At 38.5% G+C, this 19,355-nt stretch overlaps 1 protein-coding gene across 1 annotated transcript in view; it reads right to left on the reverse strand.

Annotated features, from left to right (window-relative positions):
* The window catches only part of pde10a (phosphodiesterase 10A), a 46,880-nt gene that overhangs the window by 1,600 nt on the left and 25,925 nt on the right, over window positions 1-19,355 (reverse strand). Inside the window, 21 exon segments of the mRNA XM_055162346.1 lie at window positions 66-154; window positions 1,146-1,226; window positions 1,416-1,527; window positions 2,327-2,499; window positions 3,087-3,242; window positions 3,639-3,789; window positions 3,861-3,944; window positions 4,457-4,599; window positions 4,857-5,043; window positions 5,455-5,547; window positions 5,629-5,771; window positions 6,148-6,199; window positions 6,401-6,459; window positions 7,436-7,486; window positions 7,875-8,024; window positions 8,625-8,653; window positions 8,656-8,764; window positions 9,217-9,266; window positions 9,830-9,950; window positions 11,240-11,268; window positions 18,577-18,708. Coding sequence (XP_055018321.1) covers window positions 66-154; window positions 1,146-1,226; window positions 1,416-1,527; window positions 2,327-2,499; window positions 3,087-3,242; window positions 3,639-3,789; window positions 3,861-3,944; window positions 4,457-4,599; window positions 4,857-5,043; window positions 5,455-5,547; window positions 5,629-5,771; window positions 6,148-6,199; window positions 6,401-6,459; window positions 7,436-7,486; window positions 7,875-8,024; window positions 8,625-8,653; window positions 8,656-8,764; window positions 9,217-9,266; window positions 9,830-9,950; window positions 11,240-11,268; window positions 18,577-18,708 — 2,194 coding nt within the window.

Raw genomic sequence — 19,355 nt, forward strand, 5'->3', positions numbered from 1 at the left:
TTAATAATAATAATAAAAATATTTCTATACTCTTAGATTTAAGCTAAGAAGTACAAAATACTTACTTGCAGGCTTTAAGAAGAGTGCCGGACGGAGGAAACAGCTCTGCTAACGTTGTGTAACATGGGATTGCAACTGCATTGTAAAATCCCACCTAAAGAAAAAAAGTGTAATACATCAGAAAACTGTGTGTAAATGAATACGAATAAATAACATTTAAAAGATAAAAATAAATACATTGTCCAAATTTGGAGTTACCCTATGGAGCATAACTACATTGAGTTTCTCAAAGTACATTTCCCATTATTTTTTCCTATAAACTTAAGAGGATTTAACAAGAAAAAAAAAAAAAAAAGCTTACCGGGGAGCTAATCATCTAATCAGCATTATGAACATTGGTTACCTCATAGATGTTAGCCTCAGTCATGCTTAAATTTTGAATGAGTCTGAAATGGACACGTAAGTGTCTTAAATTTTTTAATATAATGTTTCAATAATATTTGTGATTAAATTTGCAGAAATCTTGGTTAACCGTACACGATAAATTAGACTAAAAACCAGGAGGGGGCGCTTTTTTTCCTGCCGCAAATGCCGCCCCCCGTGAAATGCCGTCCTGGGCAGTCGCTCTGGCAGCCATGCCTAGGACTGCCACTGCACATACATTTGTATGTGGGTACTATTAGTGATTTTGTGTTTGGGTTATGGAGCGTTTCATTAAATATATACAAATAATATGGTAATAATGTGTGAAACTTCTTTGTGTACTAAAATGGGAATCACTGCAAATTCCTTGAATTACAAATATTTCATTAAGATTTCACTGTCTTTGACTTTTGCCAATAACAAACCATATTTTATTGACAGATGCTTTTTTTTATAATTAGACAGGAAAAAAACTGTTAAAAGACAATATTCTTAGAAATTACTTTTTAAAATATTTTCTTTGATTTAAAAAATGTGATCTCAAAAAGTTATTTTTTATAACATTATTGCTGTGGTCACATAGCCACTTGGCTATGCAGTGAGAACAAAACTTAATGTGGTGGTATCTTTTCCTGAAATTTTGATTGTATGTTTACAGATTAATCTCAGAACTAAGCTTTTAGTCTTCCTTAATAGTGTACACCTGTGTACGCTGCACTTACTTGGCCCTGGGGAACCTCATCTTTCTTGTCTCTGTCCATCATGGGTATCGGCTGGATCCCAATCTTCTTCATCTCATCGCCCTGAGGCAAAACCAAGAAAAACAAGATTTTGAAAAATAAAATAAAATCTAATTTTAGCTCAAAGAGCTCACTTCGTATTCATTTTCGTCAGATCTAGCCTGAACAAGTCATAATGGAGGTTTAAGCGTATAACTAGAGGCATGAGTATGACGCTAATACTATTTGAGCGGCAACAGTCTCCCAGTGTACCTCGGCCCAGAACTCTGCATAGATGTCGTTGGCGGTGAGTCGTGTGATTTGCCATTGCTTGGTAACTGAGCACAGGTCACATGCTGTCATCATCAGACCAATCACACGGTCCCTGCAGCGAGAGCAAAAACTCCTTTAATCCTTGTGGTCAACCAGGTTTGTGTGTGACGCTGCTGCTAAACATCTTTGAACAAAACTGCATTCACTTATCTGGCCTGGGACTGCCTTGTAGGAAACCATGTGATAATCAACTAGTTTATTACAGATATTCATAAAATGTTATAACATCAAGTAGAGCAAAGTAAAAAAAAAAAAAGGACCGAACCAGGTATAAACCAGGTGCACCCCAGAAATGAGCTGTCTAAAACAAGACAAAGCAGCGACCTACAAACAAGAGCATGAATAACACAGAACATTTCCTCCACAGATTAAAAGAGCACTATGTAATTTTTCTGGTGGTGGGTCCACAGTCTACTTGTCTCCATAAAGATGTTAGTGCTTTACTTGGAATGTTCCAAAACATGGCATTAAACTTAACTTGTCCATGGAGACAGGCAGGTTATGGGTCAGACCTGTGGAGAGATGACCCCACTCACAAAAAGCATGTTTTTCAGTATATTTTGTCAACAATATAACACTGTTCATTGAATAAATAAAGATAAGTTGCCATAGATAGATAAAATGCCATAGATAGATGAATATCTGTCATCTCCATGACAGATGTTACATAAACTATAATAAGTATAATAAGAGAATAATATAATAAAAACTGTTGTATTTGAGAAGTAAGGTTGGTAGTGCTTTATGTATCAACAAGCTTAATTTCCGCAGCACTGGGGGCACCAGCAGTAACATCAGGTAGTTTAACTTTAATGTAAACGTGAGTTGACTTGTATATGCCATGGACTGACCTGTGTGAGTGGTTGTTGAGGTCCAGAGCGCCCACAGACAGGAGCTCGGACAGCTGCTGGTGGTTGTTGAAGTAAAGGGCGAGGTCTGTGGCAATGATGGCCTTTCGGATGATCTCCAACACCTGCTCGTACTCGCTGGAATTCAGGTTGGAAAAAATATTGTGCCCTTCCAGCTATGAGAAACAAAGAGATCGATAAAAAAGCAAAAGCTCCACTTAAGCGGTGTAGGTTTTGGCTAGAAAAAGGAAAAGCCGATGTCAGCTTCATCTGCTATGACCTGGATATTTTATACTGTCTCAACTCTTGTAAGTGAAACACAAATCATGTACAGTATTATCAAAACAAAACTTTCTCTCATGTAATATTTGGGGGTAAGAAGTCAGTATAAAACACAATTACATGTATGCTGGAACACACAAGTCTCTTCTAAGAAAAACTGCAGTAAATCCAGAGCCCACACCTGGCCCACCTCCCAGCTTCACGACTCTGTCTGCTGAAAGAGGTGATGCTACTAAACAATAGACTCTTTAGCCTGTTTTTGCATTCATGAAAATAACTGAGGAAGTTCTACTTCCCCATAATAAACTCTTATCTGTTGCAAAATTCACTCTGCCAAAAAGATGATGAAATACAACTCAGTGTAAGTAGAGTAAAGGTATAGGGCTACAAAACTATCATGTACGAGTGGTTACTAGTCTCACAGTTTCTATAGAAGGTTATTATGTAAATGTATAGTTGTGTGTGCATAATTGAGATGTACCTGCAGGATGGAGACAGTTTGTGAGAAATGATGCTGCTCCATAGTGGACGTGGAGTACAGGGCCGCCAGAGGATGGTCAAACTTCTGCAGGTATGTGTTACTGTAACCACGGTGATCCAGATCATGGCACAAACAGGCTACTAACAAACCCTTTTTCTGCAAACACAAAACAGAGACTTTAAAGAAGGACTGTGTAACTTTTTAGTGGAGGGTCCTCCACCTGCTCAGTTATTGTTCTATGAAATGTTTCACAGTATGACATTTAACTTAATTGTCTTCATTTAGACAAGTAGGTGATGCAACCAGGCCAAATTAAAGGTCACATCTGTGGAGAGACAAGCTCTCCAACAATAACAATGAGTGCTATGCAAGGTAATTTTATAGCAACACAAAATGTGTTATTACCTGAATGCAAGACTGATATATGTAATGCCATACTGCGGAATATTCCAGTCAAAGAATATCATCTTTATGACAAGTAGGTAACAGACCCGTCATCATTATGTGTTTCTTTATTTAATGTGTGTAAAAAAGAATAAATAATAAACTGACCTCTAGCTCTGTGAAGATCCCTGGAGTTTTCTGTAGGATGGCATACATACAGTGTGCTACCGTGACCGCATGCTTCCAGTTATGGTAGGGCACACGACGGTAGTTCTTGCGGACGGACATAGTGAACCTACATAATTTTTCTAACTCAAAACTGAGGAATAAAGAAAGAGAAAAGATTAGAAAGGGCATACAAAAATAAAATTGACATAAATTACTGGTTACCTAGTTTTTCCACAGGAATTATGAACCATATAGATAAAGACAGCAGGCCAAATCTCTTCAAAGGGACTGATATCAAAGTGGAACCTGGAAAAGGAGTATAAAATTAGTATAGTCGCTCACCTGGGGGAGGCAGACAGGGGAGACAGGCCATTGGACATCTTAGGCCCAGATTTATACTGTAATATATAGTACAAAGTACATTCAGGAATGTCCATATGAGAGCTGTCGCATGAAATTTTAGTGTGTAACTGTGAGGAGAAGCTGCAATTTTACAATTATACTTATTGGTACCAAGCCCAGACAACAGTTAAATCCTTAATTTTCTTCAGTTTACAATGTTTCATAGATCAAGATCAACATTCCTCTAATGTGTGACCAAATTATGAAAATCAAAAGTTTCAAAATGATAAAAATTATTCAAATGCATTTACATTTTGGCTACTTTTCTCAAGTATAGAAAAAATTGAAATGACTTATTTTTGCTTCACAATTATACATTTTTAATTCTTATATTGTGACATATTCATGATTCATTGTGATCAATTAACCAAAAAGTCTTTATTTATCCCTAATAGTGATATAATAGGTTTGCTCACGTTTCTATTTCTTTGTAAATGGGAGCTGGGAGGTTGAGCTGTGTGAGGGTCTTGGCCTCCTCTGATGTGCAGATGCTGTGATAAGACAACTTCTCCATGGTCACTCTGTAGATGCATTCAGAATGCCGAATTCTGTGGTACATCTACAAAAACAGAAGAAGAGAATTATATTCTGATTTACACAATTATCTATAATCATCATCTATTTCATCTACCAGCTTCACACATTTAACTGTCTAGTTATCTCTTCATGTACCCAAGGTTAGAGCCCCTCATAAATGACAACAGACTCTGAGCAGACCTAGGAGTGTTTCCTTCAGTAGACTTAGAATAGAAACATACGGGATAGGGTATGTATGTGTAAGAAAAAAGTAACATTCATGCAATTGAACAGACTCACATTTGCACAGTGTAAGGCCAAAGCACAAAAGACAGCAAACATTTTAAAGTTGTTCTCGTCAGTTTTAGTGAAGGCACTTCCGCTCAGTTTGTTCACCATCTGCACCACTCCGATCACAGTGCCGCGGCTCACGATGGGCATGCACAGGATGTTTCGCGTCGTGTAGCCAGTCTTCAAATCCACCTCCCTGAAACAGATAATGTTGAAAATGTTTAAAATAATGTTTTAACTGAAGTTAATTTATTTTTATCCAATACTGTTTCTTGTAAATTAACTGAACTAACACTACATTTGATTAGAAATAAATAAGCACTTTATGGGTGCATTATGTAACTTTCTGATTTGCCTGGACAGATCCAGGATATCATTACATGTATTTATCTCCAAGCATCTTCATGGGGACAAGCAGCAAAAACACCAGTTATTCAATAAATACAAGATAGATATCATAATTAACATATTGATGAACATATGCAAACAGTGGACATAGCAGTTACATAGTGAACCTTTAATTGTGTGTTAAAGCGCTGTGAAGCAAGTGAATTCTTGCACAGAGAGGAATTAATTCTACATTTACTTAATGTTATTGTGTGTTTACCGGTTAAACCTTGGATCTGCATAGGCATCTGGGATATTTAAAACCTCCCCTGTCCGTGCTACTTGACCAGCTATTCCTTTCTCTATAGAAAACCTGTAAGAGGCAAGAGAGTATAGGCACTGAACCATAATAAATGATTAAATGATTCCCCTTTAATGCAGATATGTTTCATACCTAATTTCTTTGGTTTTCCTAAAGACAGGTTTGCCTTCTTTCTCCTCCCCGATGTCAAAGAGGTCGGAGTACAGTTCTTTGTTGTTGTGGTCGACCTGGAAGAGCGCGCACCTGTCTGCGTTTACCAGGTTTTTTGCATATATCTGAAAAAAGACCAAATACTTGTAATGCCAATAGTAGCTTTATATGCATGTTGATACATAGAAAATCCAAAACAGGGCATATTTTAGTAACACCTAATTTCCAAATCTATTTAGTAAATGAGCCATGTAAACATGGACAAACACAGTTAAACTACATGTCACTAGAGTTCACTTGAACCCAATGACTTGAATGACCCACAGATGACACACAGTCACAAGGCAAATGAATACATAGAAACAATGAGGACTTAGAAATGTTTAGACATTTTGGTCATTGAAAATATTTTAGCATTTACTTAAATGTGCTAAAAACATATTAAACAAAGTATGTAGCTCTGGAGACAATGTGATGAAAACAAACAGGAATCACACTCACCATAATATGTTCAAGTAGAGAATCTATTGCCACAATGTTATCAAAGTATGTTCTGTGCGAAAAGAAGAAATGGGGCATTGAAATGTCTGACAAATGGGAAGCCCAGATGACGTACACATTCAGGACATGATGCTACGTTTCCTAAAATAAACTATATTCATCAAAAACATTTACTGGTTAAAAGACTTGTTTTATGCTAGGACAAAAACATGTTTGACTTGCTTTTACTAGTATGAAGTAAAAAGACTCTTACTTTGACACATCAAGTAGAAAGTCATTGAGCTCCGTCTGTTTAGCGAGGCCTCTGCATACCTGAGAACAAGGTCAAAAGGTTACACAATTGCTATAAAAGTTAATATGAGTTTCCAACAATGTATGTTTTAAAAATAATGTGTCAGGAAATGGTTATATAGATGAAAAATACTTCATGTTATAAAATGGCTTGCTATTTAATAAAAATATATTATCATCTGAACAAAACAGTGGCATTCAGAGTGACTTCAGAATGACTAACTTTTATGGTGGATGGTTTGCCACCTGCACCTATCTCCATAGAAATGTTATTTCTTTGCCTAGACTATTGCATAGTATAGCATTAAACCTATCTATCTCTGTGGAGATGAATACCGCCAGGCCAAGTTACAAGTCAGATCTGTGGAAAGGGTGGCCCAGTAAGAATGCATATTTGCAAGTTGCATTTTTTAGTAAATATAAACACAATTAATTGAATTAATGCAAGATATATGATTTTAATCCCATACTGTAAGCAAAATATAACATGTACCTGCTGACAAGCTGGTAGTTTTCACCAGAAAAGTTACAAAGTGAACATTTAAGTCACTTAAATTTGATATAATTTCATTTATAAACCAAAAAACACTTTTCTCTGATACATCGTTAAAGTTATGCTGCTAAACTCATGTCTGTCCCTGGCCTGAGTCTGTGCCTGTTTTGCCTCCTCAGACTACACTGTCCCTCACAGAAGTTCAGAGGTCCACTGTGGGTGCGCTGCAGTGGGACGCCCTCCTCTGCGCTGTTATGGTACACATGAAAACAGCACGGGGCCGTAATGACATCCTCGGGGACATGTTTGTTCAATCTATGGCTAAGTTGATTGGACTGGGCCCAGTGACGACCCAGTTCCTGTACACAGTGGATTTCCCTTTGACAAAACACCAGCAGAACCAGTACAAACAAAGTCACTACAGAACAAAATAAGACCTCCTCCTCAGAAGTGTTACTGTAACAGAGAAGGATGGAGGGAGGGGTGGACCAGTGTGTCTCTCACCTGTACTTGATGAATAGCAACTGAGGCCCAGGCTAGATTAGCTGTTGCAACCTGGAGGGGAGAAAACGCCGTTAGATCATTCAAAAGCAACTTGTAAAAGAGTTGGTGGACTGTAATTTGACCAATTGTGTAGCACTTTAAAATGAGAAGAGGCTTCATCCAATGAAAGAATCAAAAGTAAAAATAAGCAAATAAAATAAAACCAATGCCCCAGACATAATTACATTATGTAACAATTATTTTAATATTTATTAATTGTATTAATTTTAGATACTGGTGCTGTTTTGTTCCATCAAAGTTTTGTTGTATTTTGTACAATGACAATAAAATCTCATCTTTACCTTCTAATATGTAATTCTTTCAAAAATGTTATCCCTGGCCTGATATCCCTGGCCTGACTGCCCTCCCCCTGCACGCAGATGCCCTGGGGCACACTGACCTCCTGGTGGCTAAGGTTGAAGGGCTCCCTGCCCCTTCGCCGGTGCAGCTCCAGGATGGCAATCAGGTCTCCGATGGCAGTGAGGATGGGCAGACACAGAACAGAGTGGATCCCTGAGTCCTGTCCTGTGCCGTCGGGGAAGCGCTCGTCCTGGAACGCACAGGAGGCTAATGCTAATGCAACTCAAGTAGACAAGTCAAGAAAACAGGTCCTTCTATATTACATGGAATTGTGGAACACTTCCTGTATTACCACATGACATCACAAACTGGTTTGAGAGAACTGATCCTAAATATGCAGGGCTAGGTTTAACTTGTGGTTTGTGGTCTTCTAGAGTAGTGATTTCATTTTGTTGTTTTTAATGGTCTACAAATGGTCACATATTCAAGCAGGAGTGCATTAAATCAAAAATTGGCAAAATCATAGAATTAATTGGCATTTGAATGAAAAAGTACTACCAAAAAGAATGGTAGCAGTGCCAGATAAAATGATGATCAGAGTCACCTGCTTGTGTCCAAGGAGATAGATAGAAGTTCAATATCATACCAAGCCAAAAAAAACACCATGCAGACAACCAGGTGTCACACTCCCCACAACAAAATTTACGTAAGGAACCCTTAAATATAGTTGTTTAAATAGTCTTTTTTTGTTTTGTTTCAACTCTAAAATGATGAAAATAAGAAGTGCATAGGAGAACACTGAAAGCCTTATCCGGTGCAGTAGTCTGTGGTACAGATAAAGTGCCCTTACCCCCATGACGTCCTCTACCAGCAGTGTTTGCGAGTCTTGGCAACATGAGCGGCTATGGTCGTCCCGAACGCAATGGGGCCGTAGGGAATGAGGGTGGGAGGACCATCTTTGGCCCCCGTTGGAGTGAATAAACATAAACTCTGGAAACAGCAAAGAAATCAGATATTTCACAAATTAAAACAAAAAGAACGTTTGTCTTAAAGATGGAGTAGTTGATATTAAAACAATGAAAAGAGGAAGTAGGTAGTTTAAATTGTCACCTGCAGCTCTAGCTTGTTTCTATCTCTCACAAACTCTTTGGTGCATCGTTGCTGTTTACATGCAACATTTTGGCAGAGGAGGTGTTCACAGCATTAGAACAGCTTTTTCAGATGCCAAAACAAAGAAGTGCATATCACCCTAGCACAGCCAATCCATTCTCATCCCAATGTGCAACATAGCAACATATCAGACTAATCAGACTATTTCTTCTGGATTTGTGACCGATATAAGGCATTAATTAGATACATAGGATGATTCTGCCAGTGCTTCTTCTACAATATAATCTACAGGAGGTACCCCAGCTTTAAAGTTGCTATGGTTGTCTACTTACATTGTTGCATTCTCCCAAGAAATAAAGTGCAAATCCATCAGCTTTCGTTGCTGTAGGAAAAATAGTCATATGTGAGAAATTACACAGATAAATCCTATGCTTATCATTCAGTCTGTTCTTTTTACACATGTATTCATAACCTGAACCTTGCTAATGTTATCAAAAATAATTAGACATTGTGTGCCACTACAGTAATAACCATCTATTAACACTGTCCCACATACAGAAACAACAAGGGCGCTGTGGCTTTGACATCTCCATCCCATTCCCACTCCGCTCCAATCTGTTTCACTCTCAGATTTAGGTCATATCATCTGGAGAAAGTAGTTTGGTTCAAATGTACACTCATAATATTACAGCCACCTGTTTTATAATGTTATGTTGTGTTATTTGTAATGTCTACCTTACATGGAATACAATTTAACACATCTTCCAAGTCAATTCAGCCCTGAGTAACTTCAAAAAGTTACACAAATAACTATAACAAACCATCTTTGCATATACTCTGCAAGATAAGTTATAATGAAATATACTCTGCAAGATAAGTTATAATGAAATGACAGTGAGTGTTATTAATATTTAGCTGTCATAGTGAAAAGTGAATGGCATTTACCAGTCTTGATGATGTTGCACAGCTCATAAAGCAAAAGTTTGTTGTCTCCTCCTGTGTCCAGGCGCTGCTCCATGTAACTGTTGAGCTCGTACACAACACCCTGCATGTTACTGTCCTGGTACTGCTGGACAGAGATACATGACACATTACAACTCTATACTCAAGAACACACTTTCAGTATCACATCTGAACATCACATTAGACATGGGAAGCATGGGCAGTTGAGATGGAGTATGATAGTTGTAGATTTTGTTACAGGTCACTGTCAGAAATGTTCCTGTTTTGTGTCGGTTGGAACCTGGACTATAACGCAAAGATCATAAATAGATTATACTACAAAATAATTAGTATATCTAAACTTAACTTAGTCACATAACTGTAACAAAAAAATGAATGAGGGTGCATAATCTCTCTGTCATTCACAAACTTGTCCCATTCACCAGTCTGGCTCTCCACCCACACGTTTCAATGGGGCATTTTAGCAGTGGAAGCTCCCTGCACTCTTGCTCTGATTAGACCCTGGCACTCACTGCTGTTCTGATGTAGCCTGAAATGACTGTTACGTAAGAAGTGGATCTGTCTATTTCTGCACCTGCCAAGACCAGGGTAGAGGAGAGGAGGGATGGGGGCAGAGGACAGGGGAGCAGGGGCAGCACTAGAAACAGTGTCCCATAGGGCGCCCTGTCCTCACATATCCACTGTGACGTACACAGACTCAAGCACAGGGTCATGGGGCTCAGGGCCACAGACAAACTGCATCTTCAGGGATTTAAAGTGTAAAACAGACAGAGGTGTGAACTCCAGGGACTTGGACTTTCCAGAAACAAGGATGGTTGGTAGAGTATGAATATATACACTAAGAAGACGTAATAGAAATGCATGTTTTTAAGCTGTAAGCAATATATGTATTTTCTTTTATTCTCTTCATTGTTACATGGTCTATGAGTTTTATGTAGTACCACATAAGAAAATAAACAAAGGTCTAGACAGGTCTAAACCAAATCACTACATTACTGTTCTATGTCTAAATAGGGCTAAACCAGGACTGAATCAGGACTCAACTGATATATTAGTTCTAAACAAGGATTAACCCAAATTAAGGAGTAGAAATGCAGATACAGTGAACCCAGAACAGACTCAGAATTCAGCACAGTACACGTACCACAGTTTGAAAACCCTTGCTCTAATGAACCTGTTGCATTTACATATTTTAAGCCAGATGCCCTTCCAGTAAACCAAGTATGATTATGGTGATTGGAGTGGGCAACATGAATGAATTGTCTCACTCAGCAATACAAAACAGAATGTGTCAGGGAGGGTTATACACTACTGCCAGTTCTCTCAAAGTAACTTCATACAAATAAACAAATAAACACAAATAAATAAACATGCATCTTGGCATAGACCTACCCTGCTAACTTCCTTTGATGACGTGTCATCTGTGAAGAAAAAAACACACACAAAAAAATCACTGTAAAGAGTTTTAATTTTATGTAAAGGTTTTGATTATTTACCGGGTATTTGAGCAAAATTTGTCTTGCCCCAGTACAGATATATTGTATAAGCAGCTCTTGAGGTCAAAATATGTCCACTGTCTGTTGTCTGCATCTAATTACAAAAGCATTTTATTTTTCCAATAATCAGGAAGTGCATGCTAGCATGCCAGTTGTTGCTAGTTTTATCTTCGCAGCACTCTGCTCTGGTCTCTGAGAGTTGTGAAAAGCACTTATAAACTCATTGTTTTGGTAAGTAAGGAATACATTGAACCACAGCAAACCTATTGACATGAACTAGTTCTATTTTTCACATTGTTAAGACAAAATAAGATATAACGCCCTTAATTTCCACTGAATCCAAAATAGGAATCTGTAAATGTACAAAGAAAAACAAAGACATCAGCAGCAGCGTAGACGGGTGTGTTTGAAAGCCCCATACACCCAGCATAAGCAAAACCACATGTGTACCTCATTCTTTATTATCAGTCACTTCAGATGCTGGTAAATAATACTCCTTTAAAAGCCTAATTTGTCTGGGCATTAATTAAACTTGACAAGAGCAACAATTCGTGGCCTCCGGTGCAAATTCCCCTTGAGATTTTGGCTCATTGGACAGGCAGTTGACATATGGTTATTGTGTTTGGATGAACATTTGGAAGTATGTGATAATACTGAGACTTGAGCCAATCATAACAGTTTTTCAGACTTAAGGAGAGTCGAAAATACATGCATTCAAATGACTTCATTACGCATGGGTCAGCAGCGCACAAGAACAATAAGTGGTCTGATTCCTTTGATAACTTTTCATGTGATTACACCATGAAAACGCCTGGGAGATTTTGAGATCGCTGTAGTGAAAGCTTGATAGTGTTGGTCTTCTTGAACATGTGAAGAAAAAAGAGAGATTAGAGCCAGCTACGATGTTTGTTGTTTTAAACATTCCTTCAGTATGCGATGAGTTTCCTAACTTAGCCGCGAGAGCTATTTTAGAGTCAACCCCTGGCCAGGCGTGACGTCAATCAGGAGGACAGAGAGTAGGAGAGAGAAGCTTCAGAAAACAGACAATTTTCTTTATAATGAAACAGTGACAGAAACAATAGTCTATTCCCATAAGGATAACTTATAATGCGCAATGTACATTTAAAAATAATACTAAACACTGCCTGCCAAATATCAACTGTATCTTAATAAAACTGAAGACAGATTCTTGGCTACATGTACTAGAGGACAAGAACACAATATCTGACAAGGCGCTGATGCAGGTATGTTTTTGTATTATCTGAATGGAACAAGCATACAACATTTATGGGTAAAAACTATTGCTGTACTGTACTACTATTGTATTGTTCAACCTGTAAGTAACTTTGGTTAATGGTTAGTTATTTTGTCAATAAACGAACACAAAGGGCCATTGAATACATGAACACTTTGACTGAGGTAATTGTGTCTTTAATATTTAGCTTTAATGGTGCTATTTGCAGTGAATGAATAACCTGGTTGGATGAATTTCAGTAAATGCCACTTTGTCCATGCACATGTGGGCCCAGCATTGCATCTCACTGTCATAAAAAATAAATTTCTTAGACCATATATGTAAATACATTGACAGAGTACTTGAGAATTGTTCATGGTCATTCTTAAACACACTGACAGCACTGTGCTCTGATGTCACCCCATATTTACATGCCTGGGCTGTGCTTTCTGTAAACACAGAGAAAAGGCCTTAAATGTTCTTAGAAAATTCATATAAAAGAGGCCACAAAAACAAACTGTAACTATTTATGAAGGGTCTCTCTAAACATTTAGCTAATCAGACCAACAATAAACAACAGTTATCTAATACAAAATACAAAATATTTTCTATAAAAGACTTACCAGCCATACCAAACTGAAAATGCCAATGCTACATCACATGCAATAACCAGCAATTCATTCATAAAAGACAGGACGTTATCTCAGCTTCACCAGCTGCTCTGTGCTCGGCATGTCAAGCGCACACAACCCCACATGTGGATTTAGGCACAAACCCGCACACACACACACATACACACACACACACACATACACACACTCACACTTGTAAAAACATTGGGTCATGTACATTATTCCTATCCTAATGGTATTTATTTCCATTCAAATGTATAAACTTTATACATATTATAAACTGCAGACCACATGTTGAAGATCACACCTGTGGACTCTGCAGTTTCAGTTCAGTAAGCTGTAAATAAAAGACTTAGATGCTAATGTGCTGCTTTAAATATCATAGTACATTGCATTTTATAACCAGTTCAATGCCTCGATCTGTCTAAATTTGTGTGTAAATATAAATATCTGTATGAATCTGTAGTAAAAAGCCTTGTTCCTCAGGAGTCACACCTGCAGCGCCCACGTCAGCAGAGCTTGGGGGAAGTGGAGGGGGCAGCAGAGGGGAGAGTGGAGGGGGTCTGATGCGACACTGTGATAAATGACTGGAGCACCACACCACATCGTGGCTATAGGACTATCAGACTGAGGAAAAACCCCTCTGTCAGCTGGGCCCTGCTCTGCACACCTGAGGGGCCCACATCGATCCCTTTCTGTCACAGATACAGGCCTGTCTCCTACAGGACGTCCCACTGCAGTGACTCAGCGCTCCATACACAGTGACCTCCCGCAAAGACCTGCTGCTCCGAAGTTGACCTGCTGCCAAAACCTGCAGCCTATGCTACTTCTACTGCACATTTGTATTGTTAAGATTACACTGGTTGTTTTTGTAGTAGACAATCTCATACAGTTCAATAGTAACGCAGTACAGTAATAACAGGACTATGCATTTATCTTTGTTTTTACAGTTCGGGAAGTTGTCAGTAATGTGTTACAAAAACAAAAAGTAATGCAGTAATAGCTGTGTAGAAGTAAAACTCCATCTGGTACATGTAACTTTATGCTTACACTTCCACCATCAAGTGTGACTACGGAGTGAAAAGATTGAAAACTGACAATTAAAGTGCTACATTAAACATGTAATTTCAGTAAAGAAGTATAGATTTACAGCTGTGAGCAGGAAAGGCTCTGTAAATCTAAGCATTTCAACAACTAGATTTCTGGTTTGAGGGCACATGAAAGCTGCTCTTGTCCTTGCTGTATTTAGCCAGGAGCGGTACGATCAATGCCTTGGAGGCCTTTATATGCATTATGTTTCCTCTTTTACAGACCATGACACTGTTTAAGATCGCCCCTCCATTGCTTCACTAGAGTGTGGGGGCCTGTGTCCTCATGCAGAGCCTTGCAGGTGAGGAGCTCCTATCACAGATCCTGGGTCACACAAGCGCGTCTTTGTCCTCTCACTGCCACCTTCCCATCACAGCTGAAACACTGTCAGCTGCTCCTACTCTGCCCGCTCTGCCCTCCACAGTCCACAGTCTACCCAGGGACTTTTCAAATGCAATAGTAATTCTGTAAAACGGCATTTTCTTAGCCTTGCCCACCCCCTAACTGAAGTTTGTATTACTGGCCGTTGACAGCAGATTAAATTATTGGGATTTATTAATTGCATGATGACAGCGTGTGGTGTGAAGTAAACAGTACCAGGAGCTTTTTGTCAGGAGAGAAGTAGTAGACTGAATGACATCAAAGGGGCTTCTAGGAAAATATCCGACCAAATCTAAATAGTGATGATGTGCAAAGGAACTACAATGCTCTTCATGTTTTTATAGCATATCAACTTAAAAAACACTGCCCAATGGTTCAGAAATAAGAAAGTACAGCATGCTCTAAACACTCAGTTTGCTTGAGTGATCCAGAAGAGAAGGTAGGTATTCATTTCACAATATAGTGTATCCTAAACCTGAATTTAACTGTGAAAGTTGCACCAAGAAATGCAATAATCCTGTTTTAAATAAATATGCGAAGGGGACCCAAAAAGTGAAATCTTAAATACATATTCACAAATTATGACAAATTAATGGCCTTATTGTGCCAGTTCCAATCCTGGGTAGGTCACAGTTAGGAAGGAAAAATAAAATCATCATAAAACTCGCAGCCCACTTTCATATCCTGAGAGAATACCAGAAGGAAGGGCCTAACAGAAAGAAGGTCTTATACTATATCTTAGTGTGGAGCTAACAGCACAACTGCATGTTCAGATACAAGATATTAATGTGATTCTGTGTTGTCCCTCACATGATAAGTGAGAACGAGACAGGCTGCAGGGAGAGCTCCCAGAAATTGTGGGTAATCTCAGTAACAATCACATGATGACAAATGCTGCTGCAGTAGCAAAACAAGAGACACCAAAACCAGATCACTGTATATGTCTGTTTGAGTGTTTTATGCGTGCTGGTCTATTAGTCCTTGCACTGCTCTGGCTCAGTACATTTGCAAGTAGATATTAATCACAGAAGGACTTTTAGGGTTGTCAGAAATAGTAACCCAGATACAAATTGGTGCTAAAACTAGTATTGAAACTAGATACTACCTTTAGCAAGTTTGTGATTTCAAAACTGGCATTTTCTTTACTATATTCTTTTTTTTTTTGGGATTGTGACAATGCTCACTAGAAAAAAAAACTCAAATTATCACTGTGAGCCAAAAAAAAGAGCCAAGTATGGTTAAAATCCAGATCCAAATCCAATTCATTTCCAATAGAATTCAATGCAACTCTTCCAATAAAACAATAGACAGCTATTTTGAAATCAGATCCTTGGACAATCATATTATGAGAGCCAACACAGGCCAATCTGGAGTATTTTAGCATGTATTTTTTATTATTATTTTTTTTAACAGTGCATACAGGAAAGATGAGCGATAGTCTGCAGCACAGTAATGATAAGTGTTGTGTTTCTGCCAGTGGAGTTGGAGTGGACACATTTGCTGAAAGGTAACGAGGATGTGAGAACTGCTTAAGAGCCAGTCCACAGACGCAGAGCAGGAAGTGGACCAGAGACTGATGCTGATGGGATGCACAGACTCACCTCCACTCAGAGCCATCACTGAACAAACAATTCAGTATACATGTACAGTGAGACTAAAAATGTGTCTAGTTTTATATAGACGCAACTGAATAAACAGCAGTAGTTTAGTAGTTTCCAAACCTAGATAGTTGAAAGTTGAAATATTGTTTTAAGCTTGCAATTTTAATAAGATTTTTTAGAGGCCACCTATAGCAGCAAAAAAGATTGTGAATTAGTATTCCCTCAACAGTGGATACTCTTCTTGGATCCCACATTAAAAATTTTAAAAATCTGTAATAAACACCATAGGCACCTATCAACACAATAAAGTATGTGCAAACAAACTAGACAAAAACGTGAAGATGAAAAACGATGCCATCAACAAGGCCTAGACAGACAGACAGACAGTGTAAGCAAAACTTTTTATCTGTTCTATATCAACCCCAATTTTAGTTTGTGCAACAACGCACCCAAAGACTGTCCATTCTTCTCTTCCCTCTTCTTGTACTGTCCCTCTCTACCTCCAGCCACCCCGCTCGCCCCTCCCCCGGGCCCCTGCAGCCGGCTGCGTGTCTCTGGAGGTCGGCTCTGACGTCAGCAGCCTGGCCGGGCACAGTGCCAGAGCTCGGGGCCCTTGATGGATGCGGTTGGTCTGAGGAGCGGTGCAGTGTGTGTGTGGAGCCAGAGCTGCACAGACACATGTAATGACCCATAAACACCCAAACGAAAGCCTTCCTCCGCCCCCCTCTGTCTATTCCATACACATAACTACAGGAGACACATGTGGGAAGAGGGATTTTAGGGCTGGCAAAGACACAGACAAGTTTTCATTTGTTGTAGTGTTGAAGTGCTGATGACACAGTTTGGTGCAGTAAAATGCAAAAGGTGATGGAAATTTTTTTTTATAATTTTCTTTGTTTCTATCAGATATACAATATCAAATGATAAAAACAGCCTATAAAAACATACATAGATGAATTATATATGTACATTTTGTCTTTCTGCAGAAAAAAAATGAGTATCACATTAGTCCAATCATGATCAGTAAACAGTTTGGTGCATGAATTAATTTTAGTCACAACTGGTTATCCACAGCTGCCATCAGTCAAACAATCACTCAGCACATTCATAGAGTGTATCTGTGAAGTGTCTTGCCAAAAGACGCAACATCTGCTGGTGACAAAATTGAAAAATCAACCTTTGGGTTTGTAGGGAACATCTCCATCACCACTCAAACCAACTTTGAGCACTTATGCCTATTACGGCAAAAAGGTCACACAGACAGAACATATTGTGAGCCTGTCAAAAGCACCAATTCCCTCTTTCCTTTTTTCTATCACACACTTTTTCAGAAGGATAGGATAAGATGAGAAGTTTAGCTAAAATAACAATCATAAGTCACATAAGTTATACACCTTCCTTTCACTGCAATAAAATCCAAAGGACAGAGCTTATATTTGTGGCGGGCTAGAGTCCATGTGGGGATTATGAAAATTCCTTTTACCAAAAGCAAATATACAGTACATAAGTTTCAGCCACAGACTCTACGTAATTCTCCAAGTCAATCATGGTTCAGTGCTGCAGATGTCAGAAGGTGCCGTTTGTATTTATTGTATTATTGTACTTTCATTAGGGGCATATACAGTATTTAGGCCTGTCATGATAATTACTATATCGACTAATCGTTCAATACATGAAAGCCGGAATAATATATTTTGGAGCTCAATAATTTTTTGCCATTTTCATGTAAGAAAAGTAAGATTTAAGCAGTATAGGGCAGAATAAACAACTTCTATAGCTAATTATTGGTTCATTCTGCTGTTTATTTATAGCAGCTCATGCTTTTAAATAATAAAGTAAATTTAAAAATTGTTTACTCAAATTAATCTGCTTTATTGTTATTGTGTCAGTGGCATAAAGTAGTTTCAATATTATTGTTTATTGCAGTATATCACTATAGCAATATATCATGCTTAAAAATCGGTCTATGTGTATGATGCTTTTTTTAAGGGACAAGCAGGGACATTTACATTACTCATGACTTTCCTAATGCTTTAATTCTAATTATTCACAGAGTTTATAAGATCACCATGGCGCTGCTAACAACAAGCCTGCAATCAGCTCTCCAACATTATACTTCCTAGTTTTCAAATGACAGAAACACTTTTGAATTAGATGCAGACAGCACACAGTTTCATTGTCATTCATTCATTGTCTCATTTTAACTTTGAATGCTGCTTTTACAATATATCTCTACAGAGGCGAAACAAATTACTTACTAATATAACATGAAAAAATCAAGTGTAGAAGTCCTTACCTGTGGGCTTGTAGCTGGTCTTCCTCTTGACCCATCGCTCCAGAGTCTCTGCACTCACACTCTCCAACACAAACTCATCCAGCATCTGAGGGTGCAACGAGAGGTAGGCCTTCACTTTCTCATCTGTCAAACCTGCACATGACACAACATAGCTCTGATCAGTCACTACTAAAGTTCATTTAAAAACAGTCTGATCAAGTATGTGTAAGTATGTGAACATCATTTTTATGGCAGTAGCGAAGATAGACAAAATACATGTTGTTATCAAGAGATACAGTGAAATGCAGTTAACTAGTAATAAATGTTATGCCATGCAAAAAGTTAGGAGAGACAAAACTTGCATTTAAAATTGTCAAAGTTTACATGGGTCTAATTTGCTTCAAACTTTATCACTGAAACAACAATATTGATTTCCAATTAAACCGGAATGTTGTCTCCGATGACGAAAAGAATATGTGACTAAATGTCCATGCACTGCCATTGCTCCGGTTAGCCACGGTTAGCCGTTAGCTTTTGTCATGTTTACTGTAAAGCTCCTGTCTCTTGGGATAGCAGCCCCGGGCAGAGGCCTGAGGATAAAGCAGGACTCCATTCTGCTTAATAGGCAATTAGGTTCTTGAGAGCTGGCTAAGTGCTGCTGTTTACTGTCTTTGTTGTCAGGGAAAAAGGGCCATTTACCAGACCATCACTATGGGAAAGTTGTGCATCATACAGTCACTGTTACCAATGCTGAGTAATGAGCATCACCCAAAAAAGTTACAACCTGCTAATGCTTCTAT

Source organism: Boleophthalmus pectinirostris, unplaced genomic scaffold (genome assembly GCF_026225935.1).
Source record: "Boleophthalmus pectinirostris isolate CB_2022bp ecotype Guang Dong unplaced genomic scaffold, ASM2622593v1 HiC_scaffold_5, whole genome shotgun sequence".
NCBI lineage: Eukaryota > Metazoa > Chordata > Actinopteri > Gobiiformes > Gobiidae > Boleophthalmus > Boleophthalmus pectinirostris.